Below are 26,868 nucleotides of genomic sequence, written 5' to 3' on the forward strand. Positions count from 1 at the left end.
CCCCATTTTTGGAAAATAGTTAACAAAATTCAGTCTTTCAAACATCTACTGCTTACTCGGCACCAGACACTGAGTACTGTGGACAATACAAAGATCTGACATGGTTCCTGCAGTCCCCAAGGACATTTACAAATAACTAACATGCAGCAGGAAATTATAAGTATCCCAAGGACTGTGAGTTTAGGGGAGATTACATCCAGCTACAATTGGAGTTACTTGGGGGAGGGGGGGAGTGCTCAATGATAACCTCATAAAGGATATGCAAAGACAGGACAAAGGCAGGGACTCTTGGAAAAGGGAAAGTAAGGATAGAAAAACTGTAAGCCTCGGAGCATGTTTCAACTTCTTCAGAGGACAGAGCACATGGAAAAGCCGCCTTAACATTAGCTATAGTCAAAATAGTTTGACTACAAGCATAATAATTAATAATCAAACAGGTTAAACCTAACACACCTCTAAAGTAAACCAATTAGTGTAACCACAAGAAATTTATATACAAGGAAAATCTACAAACTGAAGTGAAATTACTAAGGTGCACTGGAAAATAACACACACACAAACCACATACAGAAGAAGAAATCCTTTTTTGTTTCTTAATCATAGTGAGGTGTGGGGAAAATGTTAATTTAAACTACAGCTTCATCAGCTTACTACTAGCACAGTTTCCTTTTAGGCTGTCAGTATAATGCTACAGGATGATTCCCTGGCATTTTGTTCTAAACCCACAAATGAGATGGTTATGTGACCAGCTGCAGCTCCCTTCCTGCATTTCAGAAGCTCTCGGAGTCCACACACTTGCGGCTCTGTATAACTTCACACAAAAGACTGGCAACTGGCCAAGAAACCCCTGCCACGGTGTATATTCCCCCAAGGTCCAAGATCTGCCATTTAATTCCAATTCAGCCGTGAAATGACTTGTACTTTAGCATACTATACCAATATAAAGCAAATTAAATTCCAGTCCTAGTTAATAAAGGTATTCCTCTAAAATGCAATATACAAAGACATTAAAGTATATAGTCTATATTTTTAAAGAGACCTACGAATATAATTCCACTCCATTAGGAAAATTCCAAGATAATTCTTTAAATTTCCTCAAAGAGTTACTATTTCCTCATAATCTTACCAACAGTGAGAAAACCCACTGCACACAGAGATTTAATTGTACTTCCAAATTTCCCCATTAAATATTTCATGCACATTGCTAACTAAAAATCAAGAAGAATGAATGTTTTCAACATCTGGTGCATACAGGTTGACATGACTTGCAATGATGACTGTGAGACAGATACCTCAAGAATGATCTTAATTCCTGCTGTTTAAAGAGAAATACTTACAACCTTACAGAAACACATGGTTCTGTCAATTAGATAGCTGTGTCATTCTAGTATATAAGTGTCCTCAGGGAAAGGGGGGGAAACTAATGAAAACACTTTAACAGCTTGGCTAATACTTAATTTTTGTAGGAAGGGGTGTTTTATGAGAGCAAATAATAATAAACTCAGCACTAGGCTCAGAAAATCTTCCCAAGATTTTCACTTTTACTGATGTCTTCATGTACCTCTAGCTTGTCTCTCTTCCATGTCCGGACATCTTCCACACAAAGGATCACTGAAATACTAGTGATCTACAGGACTAAACCTTACAATGTTTTATTCAATAGCCACAGTGTAATAACGTTAAACCTGTAAAAATGTAAACTTGGTAGGCCACTGACCTTTTTTTCTTCCTTTTGATGGGACACCTTTCTACAATACAATAAGCAGCTAAGGACAATGTAGAAAGGATTAGCACACAACTTCAGTAGAAAGTGTGAATCAAAAGCAATATTTGGACTTTAAATCCCCATCCCTGCCCACTATTGCCTTCATGTAACATTCGAGGGCTATATGGCAAAAACAAAAACAAAAATAAAAGGGCTCCTTTAAATGGCTTTTTTTTTCCCTTTCAATGTCAGAAACCTTTTGAATTCAGTAAAATGATTAAAACCATAAAGAATTATTCATAATTTACTAGTCAAGGAAAGAAATTTGCTTCACGCCAAAGTTAAAACTGTAAAATACACTGACTCTGAGCACACCGAATGGATATGGATTGTTAAACGTTTATCACTTGTAACCTGAATAACCTGTTAAAAGTAGTCAGAAAAATTCTTACTTTATTGTCGTTTACATGAAACAGACATGTATAGTATATTACAAAGAGAGAACAGGGCCTCCAATACCCTTTTAAAGGATGTGACACTTAAAAAAAAGTTAGCTTGAAAGGCTACACACAAAATTCTTGATGTTTATCTACAGAGTAGAAGAGGAGAGTGGAACTGTGTTGGGACAGGGGAGACTGTCAAAATAATTTTTAAACAAAGAAGTTAAAGATTATATAACAAAACCTTAACTGGACAGTAGGAATGTGGGTTTTATCATATTATAATAATATTATCATATTATTCTTCAATTAAAAACAAAAAAGAAAAGGAATTATAATGAACAACAACAAATACTTTTCATTTCCCTGAAGCTTAGAGGGATGGGAAAGAAGAGGAGACCTAGAGGTTGAAAGGGCAATTTAAATTTACATCTGAATGAATAAGGACAAGCATTCCTGATAGCCCCCAGTCCTCTGCGAATTCCAACAGGACTAAAAGGCAGTAATGGCAGTCTCCACTGGCTTAGAGACTGGGGGGAGGGGAAAGAGTGAGGAAGACGAGAAAACGCCTGCACACACATAGTAAACGAATGGCATTTTCAGATAATATTAATACTTACCAGTATGTACTGTAGCTACTGCAATCCATACACACTGTGTGCTGAGCTTTTTCTTGCTTTTCTGATTTCTTATGGTTGGTTAAGGGTATTTGTGCATCTTCATAATGTTTTTTTGCATGGCCATTCACATACCTTACAAAAATCAAATGAAAATGTATTTTCATCTAAATATTGCTTGGGAAGTTAAAGTAGCAGGAGATGATAATAAAATTAGATGGTTATCAAATCAGAATAAGAAAGAATTCCTTCTAATAAAGAGCATTCAATCCTGTAAGAGCATTCATCACTTAGTGATTTATTAAGCTGAGTACTTAAAATATGCTTTTTTGCAATCAAATACAGTCAACTTATTATTGTACACAAGACTAGAACCAGGCAAGGAAAGGTGTTATCTATGCAAACCAGTTTCAATACCATTGAGATTATCACTTATCAACTCCTTTGCTGATAATTTTGCTATATAGCCTTTTTCTTTTTTTTAAGTTTTCTTAGGCTGCTAACTCCCAACTCAGCTATTATCAAAGACAAGCTTTGCAAACTAAATTACTCAATCACTGCCCACAGGGCCATAGGCTCTGCTTAGGTTGCTGCTTAATATAAAACATGAGAGTCAGATATGGAAACAGGATAATCTCCCATCTCTTTCTCATCAATATGGCTTCATATTTTTCATTTGAATGCCTGAATAATCACTCCACTAATATGGAAATAGGTTTGTTTAAAAGAAATCCAAACAAAACAGAAATTATCTTAAGCTTATATAAACTGTAATTTCTTACTACATGGGCAAAGATAATCAAAGGCTGACTACAGTCAGAAAAATTTTCTAACACTTTCCAACTCAGATTTAATAAATCATTTTATCACAAAAAGCAAAATGAAACTGACATAAGGGTTCATCTACACCTTCACCTAAATACTGTACAATGCCATAACTGACCACTACTTGAAGACCCTCATAAAACAAAAACGTCCCAGTTCCTAGAAAGCTGCCAATTTATAGAAGGTAAGGCCTAATTGTAAACTCAGAACAGTCAAAACAAATGTCGGTTAAATAGTGCCAAAGTAAACCTTCTCAGAGAGTTAAGGTGACATTTTTGTCATGATGTGCCTTAACTGTACAAGGAGCAACACTTACCTTGGGGAAAGTAGGATAGTTTGTGATAAGTAAGGAGGATCAACTCCAAGCCTGGCCTCTCTACCCCAGGAAACCTGGAAGCATCAGAGGCACTACTAACCTCAACTCAGAGTTTGATCACGTTTTCCCCCCTTTTTTTCACTGTAATAAACATAACCAAGACTTGTGTGTAGGGTCTTCTGTTCACAAAAGTGGACTAAACTGAATTTTTAATTCCATTGTATATATGGCTGAGTTAAAATAAAAATAATGATTAAGAGTATAAACTCAGGGCTTCCCTGGTGGCACAGTGGTTAAGAGTCTGCCTGCCGATGCAGGGGACACGGGTTCGTGCCCCGGTCCGGGAAGATCCCACATGCCGTGGAGCGGCTGGGCCCGTGAGCCATGGCCGCTGAGGCTGCGCATCCGGAGCCTGTGCTCCGCAATGGAAGAGGCCACAACAATGAGAGGCCCGTGTACCGCCAAAAAAAAAAAAAAAAAAAGGTATAAACTCAAAAATTAGACAGCCTGGGTTTTAGCAGGCGTTATCACATAATGGCCTGGTAAGCTTGGGTGAGTTACTTAATCTCTCTACTTCTGTTTTCTCATCGATAAAACAGAGATAATAGTACTTATATCTCCTGGGTTGTTAGGTGATTAAATAATCCATGGCTCAGAATGCATGAATGAATGAATAGTACATATAGTTCCTTTAGCCACCATACTGTAGCCTCCAAATGTACTAGATATTTCCATGGTTACTGTAATAAATGTCAGTGATAAAGTAAGAAGTGTATTACTGCTAACATTAAGATTAGCAATGTTTTGGCTAATATTCAAATACATGTCAGAAGTTAACAGTCATGTATAAACTACCACATAAAAATAAATATTTCCCTCATCTAGTTTTAGATTTTAACCAATTTGGTCTAAAAAGGAAAAGTGTCCATATACTTGTCACAGATTTTTTAACAACAATCACAAAAAATAGGAAAAATAAAAGGGATGGTGTCATGAAGACCAATACAATATATAACTCAAATATACTACTGATAAAGTACATTTCCTAGTTTGAAAGAATATTCCGTTTAAGACTCCCCTAAAGACAAGTGGTCTAAATTACTGAGAAAATCGTCATTCTTGGCAATCAACACCCAGGATTACATGGCAAAAGAAAATTAGCCAATCATCCAACCATTTGGATCTATGTAAAATGAAGATCCAAATGCAGGTTACTCTCATTATCTGTGTAATCTACTTAATTATATTTCTCTGAAACCATGTCAGATTTCCAAATTTAAGATTGCTTACAATTGGAAACATACTACCTACAGAGCCTAGAAAATTTTCAATTTATTTTTCCAATACCTACTTAGAGAACTGTTTGTTGCTTGCTGTTAAGAACACTAATGTCTCCACTTTTTGAGAGTATGTCAGGTCTTTCTGTTGACATATGACCTTCCAGATTTAGGCTGTAAAGCACTATGAGACGACTGGAGGATAGAACTATATAAATTTTATTGCATTATAATTCTCACCTCTCAAAATCTAGGAGAGGAATCTGTCTCTTCAAGTGCAGAATTTAAGTGCTTCTACTTTTCTTCTTTTTTAAAAAAAATGTTATCTGTACAAAGTATTTTCAGGTTCCCCAAATCCTAGAGATTTCAAAACCACAATAACCACAATTAAGATATGCAGTTAACATTTTCCAAAAGTACTCTTAAGTGTACATGGAAAAATAGACTCAATTCCAGGACTGAAAATGTGAAAAATCAAAAGTTAACTGAACAAAGATGCTCTCTTCATGCAATGAGGGTTTACGAGTAACGATGGGGAAACTGTCCAAATAAATACAATATAGATTTCAGCCTGTGTGACTCAGTATGATTTCCCACCTCCTTGCTGCTAAGCTACTAACTTCTGAAGTAAATGCAAAGCAGATTTTCTAAGCTAAAAGAGCCACAGAAATAAATGTGCTACTACCAGACACACAAAGTTTGATATTTATTTGAGTTTGTGCTAGAAGAAAGAGTTACTGAAGTATTTAAGTAACATCATTTTGAAGCCAAGAACTGGGAGGAAATGCTCAGGCTTGAACTGGGTTTGGGAGTGTTAAGTTCCTAGAATGCAAAAATGTCTTAACGGAACAATGATATATTTGGTACATCTTAGCATAAATAATGAACTCCACAGTGAGGCCATTTTTGAGGGAATTCCTTTATCTGTTTTGTTTTCAGAAGAATGATGTGATATCTGGGATTTGATTCAAAAGTCAATAAAGGTAGGGAAGAGTAGGTAACAGGTGAAACAAAATTGGCCACGTGTCAATCAAATATTACTAGTAGATTGTCTTGATCATCAAATTAATTCTTCTGAGTATCAATAGAAAGGGGTTTTCCCCCCTAGATTTTCCTCAGTTCCATCACTGAACAAAGGGATTCTATTAGGAGAGGGAAGAAGCCCTACAGAGAATTACGTACACGCTATAATTAAACAACGGTGCTCAATAAATCCAAATCAATAAAACTTTGACATAAAGCTTAAAGGTAAACTGAAAAAAGCAAGTTGGGTAGTGAAGTAATAAGCATGTCACCTACCTTCCACAGTGGACACTTGAACAAGTCAAACAGACCCAGGGGCTTTTGTTGGACCGGCACACTAATAAAAAGAAAAATACACAATATGCCAATTGTATCACGTTATTTCCCAGTTTCTCCCCTAATCTGTAATACCACATCCTGTGATTAAGTTACAAATTCCAAGGCTGCTTAGGTGTACTGAAATCACAAATCCTTGCTTTGTGAGTGCATTTACACAAAACGGCTGCCTAATTAACGTTATACTGAAAGAATCTAAACGCATGTCCACAACAACTGCTCATATTAATTGCGGACTCAACTCAAATAGTTTAACCACAGGTTAAACACTTTTCTCCTTTATTACTTATTCCTTTTTTTTTTTTTTCAACAGTCTCTGACAAGTTAAGGACAGTCTATTTTCTCATCAAAAGCATTTTTAAGGGAATTCCCTGGCAGTCCAGTGGTTAAGACTCCACGTTCCCAATGCAGGGGGCACGGGTTCCATCCCTGGTTGGGGAACTAAGATCCCACATGCCGCATGGCGCAGCCAAAAAATAAATAAAAAGACAAAACATTAAAAAAAAAAAGATTTTATAAAAACCATTTTTAAGTCTAATTTTTAAATCACATGTCTTTACCATACAGATCATATTATACTAGTATAAATGACAACTCTTTTAGTTTACTTAGTGAGAGGCATAACCTAAGGATACAATTCGGAAGACTAAGCCCAGTTCTTCCCAAATTAATGTCTCAAATGCATTAAATATAATTCTAAATATGATAACTGCATGTAGTTCTTGCTGAGGGTATAATCAGGACATTAATTACTTTAGTTTGAGTAATATGGGGACGCGGCAGGCAAAAAGGGGTATGAAAACTTCTAAAATACTGATTACAATCTTGCTTGCTGTTTACTTATTCAATTTTAAGCCCAATAAACATAACAATGATTTTAAAAGGGAAGGGATATAAAAATCACCTGGAACAAGCTTTTTCAAAACACATATGTTCTACTCAGGCAGAGACATCTACACTGGGGTGGGTACAGAAGGACAAAAGAACATGTCTATTTTGACAAAAGCAACTTCCCAGGTGACTCCCTAGTACAACCACTTGAGAACCACTAGTCAGCCTCCTAGGGGCCATGAGAGGGGCACCGCAGCACATCCACACACTCAGGATTATAATAAGTCCACTGCCTGGCACACAGTATATGCTCAATGAACAGTTGTTGAAACAACGTTTAAATTTCTTAGTTTAAGACACCAAACTCTTCCAAGATCTGATCCCTACTATGTTATATTGGTCCTGTCTAATCATACATCACAATCGGCCTTTCTCATTGTTAAGAAAAATTAGCCAAAACTGGAAATAAAGTGAATCAAGAACTATAAGCCCTTTCAATGTATAATAAAACACATTGTATCATGAATATCCCAAAGATATTTCATTATAATACCATTGTCTGACCTGCTGTTTACTATTGATTAGGACCCAAATTCTATGAAGTTACAAGTGAACTTGTAGATTTTTATTTGGTAGAGATAATATCTGTCTGGCAGACTCCAAGGTCTATGGTTTTACTACCCTGCAGGACATTAATGGGTTTTATATCTAGCCTAGCAATTTACTTCAACATTCATTCTTCAGTGTCTGCATTCACTCAATTCCTCAAATGCTCTTGGAATCAGCTTTACCATCCTGCTGGTTCCCTTATTAATGAGTTAAATAAATCTTTGACATACATTCATAGCACATTTGGGAGGGGAGGAGAAGGCAAGGAAGAATAGGAGAGTACAGTGATATACTGCCCAAGGGCCTCTGCCTTTCTGCCCAGCACAGGGCTCTAACTATTTTTGAATGAGAAAACTTTCAGTGGTAAAAATTCCCTTCCAGTTAGCCAAGGGCCTTACCTTTCCTTAGGGCATTACAATAACTGCTAGGGCCACCCTGAAGGCATTTTAGTTTTTTACTCAGTTGGGTCCAATTTTATTATATGTGCATGTAAGTCACATGACAAAGGCGAATAAGAAGAACGCCAAACTGCTAACAGCAATTATTTTAGGCAAGTACATGAGAAGACTATTGTAAGGGGAAACTGTTGGCTTTTTATTTGTACACCCCTGTGGTATTTGATTTGTATCAACAAAAATATGACATTTTTATAGTTTGAAAAGAAAGTCCTATAGAGTATATTTTTAAAGGGAAAAATAAATTAGAACACAGTTTACCTGAAACAGATATTCCTGGTCTGCGATATAACTTGAAGGATTAAAAAACTACAAATATTATATAGTTTTATTCCTCCAGCAAACCTTTTTCTTTTAGTAAATACTAAGAAACACTGTACTCAATCTGGAAGAAGTTTAATATTAACCTGAAATAAGTAATTATGTTATAATAGTAAGTTTAGGCCCAAGTTTTTAGTCATTTACAGGTTTTTGTTTTTTGTGTAATTATGGGAAGATTTCCCCCCCTCCTTTGAATGAGGGGAAAAAAAAAAATCTAGAACAAAATCACTGTTACTTTGGTGTGTTTCCTACCAAATGTTCATTTTTCCCCCGATGGCTGTAAAGTGTGTGTATGGACAAAAAGTACATACAATTTTGTGATCTAATTTTTCCACTATCAGTATATTAAATGTGTTTCTTCATGTTACTGAATTAGAACAGTGTACTCTAAATCTAGTCTTATAAAATCTCAATTACCTCATAAAGTTTTATCAGTTTTTTAATTTCTTAATTTCAGATTTTCAAAAAGATACCCTAAGCCTGAGGGGAAGAAATGGGGAATAACTGCCTAATAGGTACAGGGTTTATTTTGGGGTGATGAAATGTCTTGGAACAGGATAGAGGTGGTAGTTGTAGATGTACTAAATGCACTGAATTGAATTATTCACTTTAAAATGGTTAATTTGGGGAATTCCTTGGCAGTCCAGTGGTTGGGACTCGGTGCTTTCACTGCCAAGAGCCCAGGTTCGATCCCTGGTTGGGGAACTAAAGATCCCACAAGCCGCATGGCATGTACATAAATAAATAAATAAGTAAATAATATTACGTTATGTGAATTATACCTTGATTAAATAAATAGGTGCTTAAGACAGGGATGAGGAGAAAGAATAAAAGGAAGTAAAATAGTATTGACTTTCAAAAACATCAGAAAGAAGTGACTGTGCCTTTTACTAAATCTCAAAAAAGACCTCACTTTCTAAGTTAAGAAAGCAAATTTCTTTTATCACGAATATTTACAATAAGAAAGTTAAGACTTAACGTGTGATAAGACAGTTGGTCTTGGCTATTTAAATGACAGTACTCTCTGAGGGCTTAATAGTTTCACACCAGAAGAACATTTGAAGGCTAGGAAACTCCAGAGAAAAGGGTATTATGGGGCATTCTGAAGCCATTTATTACACTGCTTTGGGGAATATTCACTCTGTGTATATATACCTTATCCAAATTATAAACCTTTAAAGTACCCAAGACAATTAGAAAATAGAAGGAAAAATACTGGCTTTAAATTAAACTCTCAATTATTGCTACAAATAGAACAGGTCATAGCATGAGTAAAAGAATACCTGCAGTAATCTTAAATTCATTTATTTTAATCACGTTAAGGGGACACACTTTATTATAAAACGTAGTCTCAGTTTATAGACAGATGGGTTTCAAGTTTTTCTGTAGGATGAATACATTTCCCATGGAAACTGCATTAGAGGTTTGCAGACTATTTTATAAAACTGTACAAAAAGCATAACAAAACTGATAGACTATATCGTGTGCGTGCATGTGTGTGTGTATAAAATAAAACCATACACAGTCAATAAAAATGTTTTTAAGCCATAAATATACTATCTATTCAGCAGAACATAAAAATACTAAAATGAAGGGTTTTTATTTTTTAAATCTTAAATGCCGGTACTTGAGAGAAAGAGGTTAATAAGGTTGGAAACTTGTAGGAGTTCAAAAAGATAAGTCTGAAAACTTATAAGGGCTCTTTTTATTATGCCTAATTACACTTCAAGGTGACATCATGGCAGGGAAGGCATGCAGTATATTTCTCACACTGTTACACGTGGCCGCAGCAGGGTCACTGGATGTCATAAACAGAAGTCTGCTCCTCTTTCACTCAGATTATGAAATTTCCTCAAAGTTATTCTCCTCCAGCAATCTGTCCCATACGCTTAGATTCGTCCAACCCCGAGCACGGGTTTCCTCTCACAGCTCCTGGGCATCTCAGCCTGGGGGGCTGGTACTATCCAGCTCCCTTCACTCTCCTCCTGCTGCTATAGCCTCAGAACTCTCCTCTGGCCCTGTCCTTACCCTCAGCCACGAGCTCTGCAAGTTGGCAGCAGCACCCCTTTGCGGGGAGTGGAGAATGTCGATCCTCTCCTAAGCTAGGGCCATTTCCCACAAGATAGAAGCTCTGACACAGGTTGGGCAAGGGAGACAGGTGAAGTAGGCCCAGCCTCTAAAACATGCTCGCATTCATGTCTTCTTCCTAAAGCCCCCAAAAGCCTTAACCCTCCTGGAAACTAGGAAGGGACAACTGATGGAGCACAAAGGCAGAGGGAAGGCATCCAACTGATCTACAAAACAAAGTGGTTTTACTCCCTGCTACTCCTATGCAGGAAAGAACAGTCTGCTCCTTTACCAAGAGACAAGAAGGGCAGAAAACTAGGGAGTTCTAGGGGACTTCCCTGGTGGCACAGTGGTTAAGAATCCACCTGCCAATGCAGGGAACACAGGTTCAAGCCCTGGTCCGGGAAGATCCCACATGCTGCGGAGCAACTAAGCCCGTGAGCCACAACTACTGAAGCCCGCGCGCCTAGAGCCCGTGCTCTGCAACACGTGAAGCCACCGCAATGAGAAGCCCGGGCACCGCAACTAAGAGTAGCCCCCACTCGCCACAACTACAGAAAGCCCACGTGCAGCAACAAAGACCCAGTACAGCCAAAAATAAATAAATAAAATAAATGGGAAAAAAAAAAGAAAACTAGGGAGTTCTGGGCTTAAAGGGGCCTATTTACACAAGAATATCTAGGTTGTGTTCAGAAGGCAAAATGGTATCCACAGCGAATATAAATTTCTTCCCACTGATCTTCAATAGCCTTATTATTCACTACATAGAACCTAATAAGATAGAATACATTTGGTATTCAAGGCCCATCAACAATTCTCCTTAAGTTCTAAATTTTTTATAAAACACCATGCACTAGTGCTTACGATACAACTTGGTCACTGTCTCTACAGGCAAAATAGTTCAAGCACTCAGCACTGACAGGCAAGCCATTTATAGCGCATGCATTATTCAATAGTTGCTTCAACTGGCAGAGAGGCTCTTGAGCTTCTTAAGAATTCAGAAAGGTGAGGATCCAATGACTAGGATTCTAGTCCTGGCCCTATCATTACTAGCTATAGAACTGAGAACATCACTACTATTCTGAGTCTATGTCTTCACTGTAGAATAAAAACTAGGTGATGAGCATGTCCCCTCTAATTATAAAATTATTCAAAGAACACAAAGCAAAAAATAGATTAAATAATCATATAATTCCCTATAGATAAAATTCTTCCAACTCCACTCTCCTCCTAATTTTCTTAACAAAGAGATTAATTATTAGTGTAGTATAATTTTCTAAATCAACAACCTTCAGCTTTTTTTTCCTGCTCCCACAACTCTTGAGAGGCAAACACATTCCCAGCACATTGCCTGTCAGCAACAGCAGCTCACTGCAACAGCGAGGTCAGAAAGTGTGTGGAATCGCTGTTCAAAACCATGGTACAGCGGCTTCCCTAGTGGCGCAGTGGTTAAGAATCCGCCTGCCAATGCAGGGGACAGAGGTTCAAGCCCTGGTCCGGGAAGATCCCACATGCCGCAGAGCACCTAAGCCCGTGCGCCACAACTACTGAGCCTGCACTCTGGGGCCCACGAGCCACAACTACCGAAGCCCGTGCACCTAGAGCCCGTGCTCCACAACAAGAGAAGCCACTGCAGTGGGAAGCCCACGCGCCGCAACGAAGGGTAACCCTGCTCGCCGCAACTAGAGAAAGCCCATGTGCAGCAACAAAGACCCGACACAGCCAAAAATAAAATAAATTTATTTAAAAAAAAAACACTGTAGACAAACATGCTGCTCTAATAGTAAAACTCAGAATACCACCCCCTACCAACAACACACAGTTTTTAAAGTGCCACACTAAAAAACCAGCAACCCATAAGAAAATATTCATAACGTGTTTTTTCAAAGAGCAGGTTCTTTATTTAATATTTATCTAGTACATACCATGTGCCAAGCACTATTGCACTTTATTGTGCCACTTTATAAATATCACTTCATTTAATCCTCTACAGTCCAATGAGGTGTGTACCATTATTGACCTGTTTTATAGATAAGGAAGCTGAGGCACAGAAAAGTTATATACCTTGCTAAGTTAGTTAAGTGACAGAACTGGAACTCAAACTCAGTATTTGAAGGTATGGACTGTTGCAGAGCAAGTCCAGAAGGTTGTCATTTTTGCTTTAGAAAGATTATGTACTATGCGTTTCTGTGTATACGTTATATACCTGTATATAAACTGCTTGAAGTCTAGAAGGGTACATAGTAACTGTTAACCGTCATGTAAAAAGAATGGGATGGGGGATTAGAGCCACATGGACCTACTTTCAACTATACTGTTTGAATTTTTTCAGAAAGCGTTACTTCTTTTATAACAAAAATAAAGTTTAAATGTCTTAAATTTAAAGATACTGGTATTACAAAGTCCGAATGAAATAAACTTATTCTAAATTATTAAGCGTAAGTGGTAAGTGAAACCAAAATCCTAGATTACAACTCTACGGGTGTGTAAACATATGATCAATGAAAAATATTTGCAGCTGTTATTCAAAACACACACACACACACACACACACACACACACACACACACACACACTCCATAGAAGTATCAATAGTAAAAGTGTTATTCCTCTCGAAATTGGAGGATAGGGCAGAATTATCATAAAAATTCTATAAATATTCCAGTACATATACAAGTAGAAATATACTCAGGACTAACCCAGCTTACCCTCCAACTGATACATTCTTAGATGTTTAGAACAAGGCGTATAATCTTCTTTATACCATAAATGCTCTTTGAACCACATACTCATGAGCCTATTCTATGCTAAAAGTTCTGAAGCCTCTTCTATCTTCAACTTGAATCCTCTGAAATTACTGGGGGAAAAGAGTGGTAAAGTCACATAAAGAAAGCAGGAACTGAGCCTTCACGTAGTCCAGAAAAGAAGAAATCCAGCGATATTAAGCAACCGCCAGAGGTGCCAGAGCAGCCTGAGCGTAGCCAAAATCACTGCCTGTGTTCCCGTACCGCCACCTCCCACCCCCGGCACTGCGGCTCATTCTGGGAGTGCACGCTGGGTTCCCAGGGAGCAGGGCAACAGGAGAATTCTCATACAAAGCAACAGGCAGCGCCCAGGGCTAAAGAAGTGAGCCCATGCAGAGCTCAGGAGACTGAGCGGAGGTCCAGATACTGAAGGAGGAGGAGACCAAGCATGAGCACCAAATCCAAACTGCTCAGAAGCGGCAGGCTGGGGCTCACAGAAGATCACGGAACCAAGAGTTCAGGGCCAAGGCAGGGAAGGCAGCTATGAAGTAAAGCTTACCTCAGTTGCCTTTCCGCTTTGCCCCATGAGAAGCTTTCCCACCTTCCTCCTCTGGCTTCAGTCCCATTCTTATTCAAGGCTGGCAGTCAGTTAATCTCTCCTGAGTCATTACATAAGTAAATTTCTGATCAGTTTTCTGATAAAGTCACAGTTCAGTATTTCTCACAACCATTCTCTCCTTTCTGCTTAATTGGCCCTATGATAGATTAAAGATGACCACTCCTCCCATTGAGAGGCAGGTCTATGTCCTCTTTCCTTGAATCTGGGCAGGCTCTGCAGTGCTTTGACTAACTGAAAATGGCAGAAGTGACTGCGTGCCAATTTGCAGGTCTGAGTTTTAAGAAATTGACAGCTGCTTCTTTTTATTGCTTGCTCTTGGGGAAGCCAGCCACCATGCGAGAAGCCTAATCACCCTGAGACCAACACACTGTGAGAAACCCAAACGACACTGAGAGACCTTGCAGAATGTGACACCATGGGGGATGGGGGGATGGGGAGGGACAGAAACAGAGCAGGAGCAGAGGCACAAGACATGTGACTTAAGAAGCCATCATGGAAGTGGATGCTCCAGCTTCAGGTACGCCAGCTGAGACAGCCCCAGCCAAGCTCCTCCTGAATTCCTGACCCACAAGATGACAAGAAAAATAAAACGGTTGTTTTAAGCCACTAAGATGTAAGATAGTTTGTTATGCAGCAATAGATAATCAGAACACTACTTGTAGAAGGAGGGGTATCAGCGATACAGCATCTACCGTTCACCCCTGTCAAACGACTCATGGGAATGACTGACATTGTTGTTTAGTAGAAGTGAGGATGAGACCCTTTGAGAGGTTCTACTCCATAGGAATCAAAAACTATCCAAAGACTAGACTATCCCCTCTGCAACAGGGGCAGTAAGACAGTAAGAACACTGCAGTCTGTCATCAACTAAGCTGCAATCATCCTTTGGACTGGCTCTTTCTGTATCCCATTAATAGTTTAAATCCAGGTGTGCTGTCATTACCATAAGACAACCTAATTCTTGAGCAAAACATCACTCCTAATATTGTCCTGTATTGTAAAAAACGACCTTCAAAAATCTCAAAACCACTATTCCCGTATTCTACTCTAAATAATTCAATTCTTCTTTATCCAAGATAAATAAGGATTACCTGGTTCTCTTTAAGGGGCACCATCCTTGGCTCTCAGAGCCTAATCTTGAGACTGCTCTAGCCAACTTTCCTAATCTTTTTCACGTCAAGACATGCATGGAAAATGATAACATCTGTATGGTGCATGCACATAAACTGAAGAGTCATCGAAGGGCCAGAAGTGATCTGTTTGGAGGCTCCCGTCACCCTCAGGCTGAGGAGATCTGTTATCTCAATACATATGTAATCCTTTTATGGCCCTTCTGATGGAAAGCTATGTGGTCAATCTTTTTACCTGGTTATCTAGCAATGCAGGAGGAGGTCTCCCTTCTACTCCAATGCCCACTTGTTGGAACAAAAGACTGGAAGTCATCAACCAGCTGCATTATCTAGGAATCCAAGATGCTCCTCTGAGTTTATACTACTCACTAATGTGCTGAGACCTGTAGGAGAAAATGGATGCCCAAATCCTTATTTCTATCTTATGTATAACCGTGTTATCCTACTGCCATTCTATAACCCAAGGGAGCAGCCAGTTAACAGCATGACACAGGAATCTAACATGAATTAAATTAAAAGAGAAAACTAGTACAACAGCTGGGTCTGAGTACTTAGGTGGCAAAACAGCATTGACGAGTATGTAAAAGGAAAAGTCAACTGCTTAAAATGAACCTGAACGTAGACTAAAAATGTTTCCAAGGCCACTTCCAGCTCTCTGATTTCAAGGTTTCCTAGACAGAAATATAATTACAATAAAGTATTTCACTTCCACAGCCTTGAATGTATTTGTAAGATCACGGTAGATGGGAAGATAGGAGCAGGCAGACAAATAGTCTGAAGTATTATTATAAAATCACTTACACAGTATTGCTCACATGATTAAAACGTTAAAACTTTTAATCTTCCTTGAAGATACCCAATAATACAAAAATATATTTGTACAAGGCTGTTAGTTGCAGCATTATCTGAAACTGCAAAATACTGGAAACAACCTAAATGCCCAAAGTTAGGAGAATGTTTGAATTCACTGTGACACATCACAAATGGAGTACTATGAAGCTGTTAAAAAATAATAAGTAAAATTTCTACAAACATGGAGTGATATCCAGAACAAACTATTAAATGATAGAAGCAAATTCCAAAAGAGTATACTTAGTTTGCTACCTTTTGTGAGAGAAAATAAGAAAATACTCATGTACCTGCTTTTTTTTTTTTATAAAAAGAAACAGGAAGGATATATAAAAATAATTGGTTGTCTACATGGGGTGGATAGAAATGAGTAGAAGGGTTAGGTAGTAACACTTCTTGGTATGGCTTTAACTTTTGGAACCATATTCATGTTTTATATACTCAAAAAGTAAAATAAAATCAGCAAGGATGAGGTGGAAAAAAATCTAAAATGGAAGGCTTCCCTGGTGGCGCAGTGGTTGAGAGTCCGCCTGCCGATGCAGGGGACGCGGGTTCATGCCCCGGTCCGGGAGGATCCCACATGCCGCAGAGCGGCTGGGCCCGTGAGCCATGGCCGCTGAGCCTGCGCATCCGGAGCCTGTGCTCCACAACGGGAGAGGCCACAGCAGTGAGAGGCCCGTGTACCGCAAAAAAAAAAAAAAAAAAAAAAAAAAAAATCTAAAATGGAAATCAAACTGAAACAAACGAAGCTAACTGTAAATCAAATAAATCAGTGTATTAAAAGATGGAAGGAAAGGGAAGGAAATAACCCAAACAACTTTTGAACATAACACTTCATATTTTGTGAGTATACAGACAAAAAGAAACTGTAAACAAATAGTGAACTCTAGTTATAAGGAGTTTTCTTTGCAATGTTATGGGTTAGCAGTTTAGAACCACTTTCTCTGATTATGGCATGGGGCAAACAAGTACATATGCTGAGATAATGGGAACCAGATTCTCTCTGTTAGAGAAGAGCATTACAAATACAGAAAGGGCAAGACTAGATCTGTAGTGCTGAACTGGAATTAAAGGTATCAAAATGAACTCATGGTTACACACACACATACACACACACAAATATAGACATGTTTATTTATTTATATATGTTTATATTTCTTAGCTCCTATTTGCTGAGAGATCTTAGTTTATAAACCTTATTCCCCACTAAGGAATGATGGCTACTTGGAGAAATGGCTGATTCCAGGACTGGGGCAGCCTGAGTACAAGATGAGCCTGGAGCACCTTGCCATGCCAGAAAGTAAGAAAGGGCTCCAAGAACAATAGGGGCATGTCAAAATTATGGCCTAAGGAGGCTCCCACTAGCCAAATCTAAGACAATTTGAGCTTCAAAATGAATAACAGAATGTCACAAAATAAAATAAAAATCTATGAGTCCATGTTAATAAAATAAATGAATAAACAAGTGGGTGAGAAAGGAAAGCTCTTCCCTGTATATACTTAGAAGAAATAAGTTAGAAAATCAACATCTTGCAACCATCCTAGTAATAACTGATTCAGTCAAGAATCATCAATGGATGCTAAATTACTAGATGAAAGTTTGATGAGGAATAAGACATCTATACACAAAATCTCAAAGCATCTCCTACAAAATAATAACAAAGGGAAAATAGTAACTTTACAATAAATAACCTTGCAAATATCACCTAAATAATCAAAGTTAACATCACCAAAATGAGACAAACCAACCTCATACACCTCTTGATATGACGCCCTGAGAATACACATTGCTTCTGCAGTGTTCCTACAAAAACAATGCACAGCCTGAATCTAATCATAAGGAAACAACAGAAAAACTCAAACTGAAGTACACTCTATAATTAGCCTGCTTTCTTCAAAAATACCAAGATGTGAAAGACAAAGACAGGATAAGGAACTGTTCCAGACTGAAGGAGACTATACAGTTATCACAACTAAGTGAAATGCATGATCCTGGATTAGATGTGGGGGGCAGAAAAGGGAAATAGCTACATTATATGAAGCACATTACTGGGACAACTGGAGAAATCTAAGAATGGAATGTGCATTCAATAATACTATTATCTCAGTTATTAAATGTCCTGATTTTGACCAATACCCTGTGCTTAGTGAAAAGAAAGTCTTTGTGCTTGGGGAAAAAAAAAATAAAGTATTTCTGGATGAAGGAGCATTATTAGGTCTGCAAATTACTTGGTGGCAGGGTGCGGGGGAGGTGCATAAAAAGAAGGTTCAAACGTGTAACACAAATGTAGCAAAATGTTAACAACCGATGAATCTAGGTAAAGAGTTCATGGGAATTTCTGTACTATTCTTAGCAATGTTTCTTTTTTTTTTTTTTTTGCGGTACGCGGGCCTCTCACTGTTGTGGCCCCTCCCGTTGCAGAGCACAGGCTCCGTATGCGCAGGCTCAGCGGCCATGGCTCACGGGCCCAGCCGCTCCGCGGCATGTGGGATCTTCCCGGACCGGGGCACGAACCCGTGTCCCCTGCATTGGCAGGCAGACTCCCAACCACTGCGCCACTAGGGAAGCTCAGCAATGTTTCTTTAAGTGTGAAATTATATCAAAATAAAAAGGCTTTCGGAGATTAAAAAAATTTTATTCTTTACTTCCAATTAAGAACATTTTTTTAAATTACTAAAACACAAGGGAAAAGGTTAAATTACCATTGTGCAGAGCCAAACAGTACTATAAACCTGGCAGTAACTTCCCTTTCTTGATGGATGATAAATTAATCCAGTAATAGTATTACAAGATATTAATTGCAGTGGTCCAAGTGACCTTACAACTTTTTCTTTCAATGTTTCTTTTATATATCCAAACTCGGGCTTGTATTTGGCTTCCCAAGCAGAGTCAAACCCCCAGGCTTATCTGCTCTCTCTGCTGACTCAGGTAATAGCGACAATATTTTGCTCTGTTCATTAGGGAAGATAAATCTGAGTTTGAACTTTTACTCAAAAACAGTACTGCAAAATTTCAGTTTTAGTGATTTAACTCTCTGGACGATGACTAATAAGATCCATTTCTGATGGGGCAAAGCATTGTTTTGCCCTAAAAGCTGGATTTTAAATATCTCATTTAAAAATAAACACCAAATTAAGCATGGCAGACCAATTTCTCTCTTACCTCTTCTCCATCCTAACATCTCACTAAAATGACAATAAAGAAATTAAATCGACATGAACTCACAAAGATCATTTGAGACAAGCACATTTCAACACATTTTTGGGAGTCAGGAAGAAGCTGGAGGAGCAGTACTGATCTTAGTAGCATGAAGGAAGCTACAGCCTAAGTGCCAGCAGAGAAGAGTGCACACAGAAGGCAGCTCTGGGCTCAGGGACACTGGGCACAGCAGACAGCAAAGGTAAGGGTGGAACTGAAAACAAGGGGTCAAGGGCTGCAAGGAACAACAGACTCATGGAACTTACTACATCCTGATGTAGAAGAAGAAGAAGAAGAAGGTGGCCTGCCCACAACCTTACAGTGAAGCCCACTACAGACAAGCCTTGCTCACTCACAGAGCTTTTTAGTGCCTCACTCTCACATGAAAAAATAGACAAAGATAAAACAAGATCCTTGAAGAAAACCTCTAGTCTGAGAGAATCATTTTGAAAAGAAAAAGAGGAACTCAGAGGAACAGAAACAACCTCAAAACAAACAAACTCTAAAATCCAGGAGTAAAGAGAGAAGATACTATAAAACAACAAACAGCAACAGGATGTATGAAAAAGCAATGGTCAGAAAAATGAGAAAAAGCTCTTGAAAATTAAAAATATTATTAACAAAATTCAATAGAAGGGTGGAAGGGGAAAAAAAAAAAACACCTGGGGAATACCTCAGGAACTAGAACCAAAAGGCAAAGAAATAAAAAGATAAGAAAATTACAGGTTCTACCCACAGTGCTCAACATTCAATTATTAGGAGTTGTACAAAGAAAAAAGTACAAACTAGGAGATTTAAGTATGGGAGGATGAGGGTACTCTCAAATGTTTAGATTGAAAAGTCCCCTGAGTACCAATTGCAATCATTGTTGCTTTTGTTGTGGTCATCCATTTACAATGCTTGGTGTCAGTCTATTTATCTCTTGTAAAAATAAAATACAGTGTGTGTGTGGAAAAAAAAAAAAGTTCCTTGAGTACCCATCACTAGAAAAAAAACCAAAACTAACCATGCCAAGACACATCATTCTGAAATTCCAGAACACCAAGGATAAAAGGAATATCCTAAAAGCTTCCAGGAGAAAGAATAAAAAGATATATATGAAGGAACAGTAATCAAAAAGGCATCAGGTTTCTCAACAACACTGGAAGCCTAAAAACAAAGGAATACTGCTTTCAAAATTCTAAGAGAAAAATCTTTTCTAACAGTCTATAGTCACCCAAGCAGTCAAGTATAAAGGTAGAATAAAAGTGTCTGACTTGCGTGGGATCAAAAATTTGCCTCTCCTGAGACGGGAGCTAGATGATGTACCCCAGCAAAATGGTCTAATAAACCAAGGAAGAGAAAGACCTGGGATCCAGGAAATGAGAGATCTAATACAAAAGAACAGCAAGGGAATCACAGGATAAAAACTGTCGAGTAAGCCTAGAGAACAGTCAGTTCAGATGGGAGCGAGAGAGCTCTGGGAAGGAAAGCTTCAGGAAAAAATAATACTAAGACATTATGTGTTTAAGTGCTTGGAAAATAATATTCATAGACATTTAATAGATTTATAGGTTACATTTGGGAGAAAATGTACAGAAGGCAAAGTAAGCAATTTTTTTAAAAAAAGGCAATTATTAACTCAAAGAAAAATAAAATGCCAGGCAAGAAAAAAAGTGATCACCATATTAATCAAAATCTGTAGTCTAGTTATATTGAGAAATGGAGAGAGGGGCAGAGGGGAGGGTAATGCAAACACTAATGTCCTCATTTACCATAGCAAGATGTCAAGAGATGATACCTAAAATGGATAAATTAAGAAATAACAGTGTATTACTTAGAAGTATGTAGGTAAACATGACAGAGAAAGCTAAATAGAGCTGAAAGTGGTGGTCTGTGGACAGAAGGGCTGAGAGGAGAGGGGAGGGAGGCTGCTGCTCTACTTTAACCCTTTTGATACTACACTGTACGACTTAACTGTACACGTATTACTTTTGATACTACACTGTATGACTTAACTGTACACATATTACTTTTTGAAAACATGAATTAATCTTTAAAAGGTAAATTGATATAACAGTCATATCAATTCATGAAGTTGCCTAAACCATTTTTTTTAATCTTTAAAAAAATGCCTATAATCTATTACATGAAATAAAAATTACAATAGCACTTTATCATTTGGGGCCAGGCACCTACTGAATTCCCTGTATACTACAAGGCTAATTTGCAGAGCTAATGGTATGTGTCCTCTACTAGAGAATGTAATTTCAAAGCTGGCCAAAATTTATCATCTATGTTAACAGATCCAGATACCTACAGAGCCAGAAAAGAGAGGGCATCTGGTCCTGCTGATTTCCTACACAGAGGCAAATTCTGATCCTAAGACTGGTCCCCTCACTGGCTCAAGCATTTCACTGTATTTTGAAATGCATTTCTGAAATCAGTTTTCAATGTCAAATGAAAACAGCATATGGAAATAATGTATGTGAAACTACATATTCTCTAAAACTGTAATGTACTGAACACATTTTTTTATTATTCATTCTGTCACAAACCCAGACTTGTTCAGACCTACTTCGGTGAAAAACACCTAATGATGCTATTATGCTTTACCTATTCTACAGTCCTCAGCTAAATACTGGAACTGTGCCCCTACCTCCAAATGAGAGGAAAGGGTAGTGGGAAGAAGGATTAGAACTGCTGAAGTCAAAGAAGATTATTAAATCAGAGTCAAAATGGGCCACTTTTGCCTTTGGAAGACCAGACACAAATAACTACAGAAAAATTATCCGAGGTTTATATTGTTTCAAAAATAACTTTCCTTACGAAATTGACTATACACAGAATGAACACAAAAGCCATGAATCACTTAAGAAAAATTCTGGCATCCAATATTCCATTTATTTAATATAGCAAGATCTGATGCAATTCCACGCCTCTGCCAGCAACCTGATAAGCAAATCCATGGTTAAACAGTAGAGGGATTTTCAAAAGAAATGAATCAAGTCATAAATGTAAACACCACACAACTATTATTTCAAAACAAAAGTGTATGCAAGATAAGAAAAGATGCATATATACATTTTATAGGAAGCACTCCCTCCCATAAATAAATGAAACAATTAAGAGGTTAAGGGACCTCTTATTATCAAAGACTTTACTCAGAGCGGAGGTTTAATATCTGCACTGTACAATTCTTTTCCTAGTTTTTATGGTATATAATATAGGTTGGCACTAAAGCACAAAGTTGGGGATGGGGGTATGTGAAATTTACAACAGCTGTATTTACTGGTGTGCTGCGAAACTATTCTTTTAAAATCAACAGGACTTTTTAGGAAGAAATGGAAAGAAAAAGCAAACTGGGCACATACTTATACTCTGCTTAAAGGGCTAGATACCCAAGATTACAGAAAATAGGAATCTGTAAACTCTGATAGCTGCTCTAATTATTTAACACAAACCAAGAGTTGGAAATTTTTTACAACCAATAGGTACAATTTTAAAATCGGACCCACGTTTCCGCAAAAATCTCTATTAATTATTCAAAGAAAAAAAGCCTGAAAAATATTTTTTAAATGAGTTTCTAAAAAGACTATACACAAACAAAACACTTGAAATAACTGAAATGAAATCGATGCAGTTAAATTAAATTAGAATTAAATTCTCACAGCATGAACGTTGAGCTTTGGTAGCTACTTCATACACATAAGGTGAAGCTTGAGCCAGTTGTTGCAAACAATTTCTCCAATGTTAATACAGCTCACAATTAACATTCAAAATAATTCAAATGGAAACTAGAGTTAATCTCAATTTTACTGTGTGACACTAAAATTTACAAATCACTCAATCAATAATATAAGTGTCGGCCCCAGAGTGTCTAAGTTATACATAGAAGTTATTTTTCAAAAATATTATATTAGACTATATCTCTAACATGTTAACTATCAATTATCCCAAGGAAACATTCCATCACCAAAAAAAAACTTGCTCCCTAGAAATTTGAGCAGGATCGTCACAAACTTGGACCAAAGTCCTACCATCCCAATATTGTACAACAAATGTTCAAGACAAAGGAATGGACAATAATCTATTATCTAAAAAAGAAAACCTGAGTGTGGTCAGTAAGGACAAAGACTTAAAGAAGCTAAATCAACAAGTGTACTACCCTACAATCAGTTAAATTAAACCTGCAAGAACATGACAGTTAATCACTAGCCTGCTCTTCCTGGTGATGAGAATAGTATAAGAATAGTCCATAAAATTAAGAGTCTTCAGGGCAGGTCAAGGATAAACAGGCAAGCAGATTTCTACAAGGCTGCCTTAAACCCAGCTAGAACAAAGAAAAAAATATCAGGAAAGAACATCTACTCAAAATGGAAAACAGCCCACTGATAGAGCTATTCAATCCTAAAGTACACAGTCTCCAGAAAAAATCCAGTTGGTTATAATATCTTTTCAAAGACACAAGCTGGTTCATATTCAAAATAAACTCTCAATTCCCTCCTCAAAAGAGTCTTATAAAATCTAATTAGCTAGCATCGATTAATGGTGAAGTATTTAGATAAATACAAAGACAACTACAAACTTCATTTTCCAATGTCCAACTTTAAGTTCAACAATAGTTTTCAAAATCTGAAACTGCCATCTTAAGCTTATCTGCATTTTATGTATCTGTAAATAGCACACATATATACCTAATTTTCAGTATGTCTTAAGAAGGGGGGGTAGAAGGGAGGGAAATCTGTTTTAAGCCCTGCAGTCTAAAGACTATAATTAACTTTTACAAGAAATATAACTGGAAAATCTTAGAATATAACTAGATGGAATCAACAAAGTACCCTGCCTAAAAGCAAAGATTCAAATAACCTCTGAGCTACCACAGGCAAAAGCAAAGTTCCCTTTCTTAAGAATTCTCTCCCTCTCCCACCCCACAACAAACCCACCTCCAAAAAGAATCTCCTCCAGCAGAAACAAAATGAAAAAATGGGAGGGGGCAACTTCAAGAGCGAAGCACATTTATATAATAACCGAAAGCTAACTGCATTTTATCCATAGCTATGGTGAGAAGGCTGACTCATGATATCTGAACTAAAGTAATGTGAATTTCAGCCTACAAAAAAATTAGACCTGAACCGAAATTCAGACGTTCAAAAACAGTGTTCTTCCAACTGTACTAACAATCTAGTTCCAAGTTGGTGGCACTTTAATCAATAAACAGGGGGAGGAAGGACTAATCAAATACAGAAATCTAGGGCTTCCCTGGTGGCGCAGTGGTTGAGAGAGTCCGCCTGCCGATGCAGGGGACATGGGTTCGTGCCCTGGTCCGGGAGGATCTCACATGCCGCGGAGTGGATAGGCCCGTGAGCCATGGCCGCTGAGCCTGCGCGTCTGGAGCCTGTGCTCCGCAACGGGAGAGGCCACAACAGTGAGAGGTCTGACTATCGCAAAAAAAAAAAAAAAAAAAAAAAAAAAATACAGAAATCTAAAATTATTTTCAAAAGGTAGAATTTAAAATGTACTTTCACATCAAAAATCTTCAAAGGAATTACTCAGAGTATGTTTCCAAACATCTATAATCCTTTAACTTATCAAGCAGTAAGTGACTAGATGACAAAATAAAGACCCTGCTTTTACAAAGGCAAGCCAGAAGTATGGTTTGAATGGTATTTGAATTTAAACTTTGGGCTATCTCTAATGCCCCCAAGCATCTTGAGCAACTCTGTTAATCTTTGTCTGTTTCACAATCTATGAAACAGGAAAAACTACAAGGATGGGTAGTTAATTAAATTAGTCAGGATTAAATGCTAGCCAACTGCTTTGAAGTTACTTTATGTTGTTCTCAGCTCTCCTCCTACTGAGTAAAACTCATAGATGAGAAAACATCTGGAATTACTATATATACTAACATCTGCAGACTCACAGCAGTTAAAAGATGATCTCTGTTTACAAATTTCTAAGCCAAAGATCATTCAACAATCGGAAAGATCTCAGGATACAACTGCAATGAACAATTTTTAGGTAAATTTCCTTTCATTGTGAAAGATACCTACTCTTACCTACATTCTCAAAACAGACTGTTAACAAATCACAGAGCATCTCGAGAGGTCTTGGCACAAAACAATTCTAGGTAAGATGAACAAGCTGTTCCTGTTGTTAATGGTATTCTCAGCATTCTAAGCTGTCAATCAAGGTAAGCTTCATCACAAATAAACCCTCCAAAAAGTACTAGCCCCTGCTGCGAATCTAACCATCTGTCCAGGAAAGCTCTATTAAAACACCTAGAATGCAGTTGCTCTCACGTTTAAAGGCACTATGAATAAACATAAAACACTAAAATACATTAAACAGTATATATTTTCCACTTCAAACATTAATAAACTACTACCCAAGTCTATATGGATACCTAGGTTGAACACGAAACCCATAGGTTGGACACTAATTTTTTTTTTCAAAGAAGGAAAATATATAATACAGCTCAAGAAAGGGGAAATAGCTCAAAAAGAAAAAACAAAGTAGGTTGGGGGAAATGCACTGATATTTGTAAATTACTCCCTGATGGAAGAGGGACTCAATTAAATTTTAAAACAGGAATTTAAATTACTCAATGAGCTACAAACTAAATTACTCACTGTTCTGCTTACTGAGCTACAAACACTAGAAAAACATAAGTATTACCAAATTGAGTTTAAAGGATCCAAAATTAATCTATTATATTCCAGTAAAGAAGGAAATTGCATAAATTTCAAAGAGGAAAAAGGATGGTATAAGAGCCTAAGGCTAATGCTGTAAAAGCAAAGAATGATGAGAATGAGCTATTCTGAGGATAAATGAATAACAAGAAACAGAAACAGAGTTCAAATTCTCCCATCAATCCCATCCTCTCTCCTGCTTAGGCCAAGGATAGTCTTTGTATACTACTAAGAATACCGTCAGAAAATAACTTTTGATCCATGTGTCAAAACTTCTTCACAACAGCAAAAATGTTAGGCTGAATCCCTAGACTGCAGCCTCTTCAAACAAACACATGGAGCACATTCTAAATTCCAGGTCCTTCACATGTACTACCAATTATTCAGAGACTTTGGAAATATGCTTAGGCTGCTTTAAGGTTCTGGGGGCTGGGACTGTGGGTGGATACTGCCAGAAAAACCAGAAAGACAATTACATTTGACTTAAGCGTACAAATATTATTTTTAAAAAAGTTTAAATTCTTCAGAAAAGCATATAAAAATCAAATGTTAATCTCCAAAATTAATGTGAAAAAAGTATCACCTGTCCATTGATTTTTAACTGCCCCATCCACATTTACTACTAAAAATGGCCACCTGCCCACCTATAAACACAGAATGTCAAACAAATACAAATTCGTTGTGGTAACAACATTGCAGATGGTCAGTTGCTCACAATCCAGTCAAAGTTTACTTTACAGACTAAAAACTGGAAGTGAGGACTGGTGAAAGCATTCTGGGGAGAAGCTCACTTACTTTCCATTTATTTTAAACATAAAGTTTAAGGCCATTCCA

General features: G+C 37.6%; 1 protein-coding gene across 3 annotated transcripts in view; it reads right to left on the minus strand.

Annotated features, from left to right (window-relative positions):
• The window catches only part of USP3 (ubiquitin specific peptidase 3), a 213,358-nt gene that overhangs the window by 60,099 nt on the left and 126,391 nt on the right, over positions 1-26,868 (minus strand). For 2 of the 3 annotated variants that reach the window (XM_079912024.1, XM_079912023.1), the window contains 2 exons: positions 6,480-6,540; positions 2,766-2,897 (listed from right to left, as the gene is read on the minus strand). In XM_079912024.1, the coding sequence (XP_079768150.1) occupies positions 2,766-2,794 (29 nt within the window). In that variant the 5' untranslated portion in view covers positions 2,795-2,897; positions 6,480-6,540. Of the gene's footprint in view, positions 1-2,765; positions 2,898-5,420; positions 5,537-6,479; positions 6,541-26,868 lie in introns of those variants that run through there. The other variant, XM_079912025.1, reaches the window with a different exon arrangement.

This window comes from Stenella coeruleoalba (genome assembly GCF_951394435.1).
Source record: "Stenella coeruleoalba genome assembly, chromosome: 2".
In the NCBI taxonomy this organism is placed as follows: Eukaryota; Metazoa; Chordata; class Mammalia; order Artiodactyla; family Delphinidae; genus Stenella; species Stenella coeruleoalba.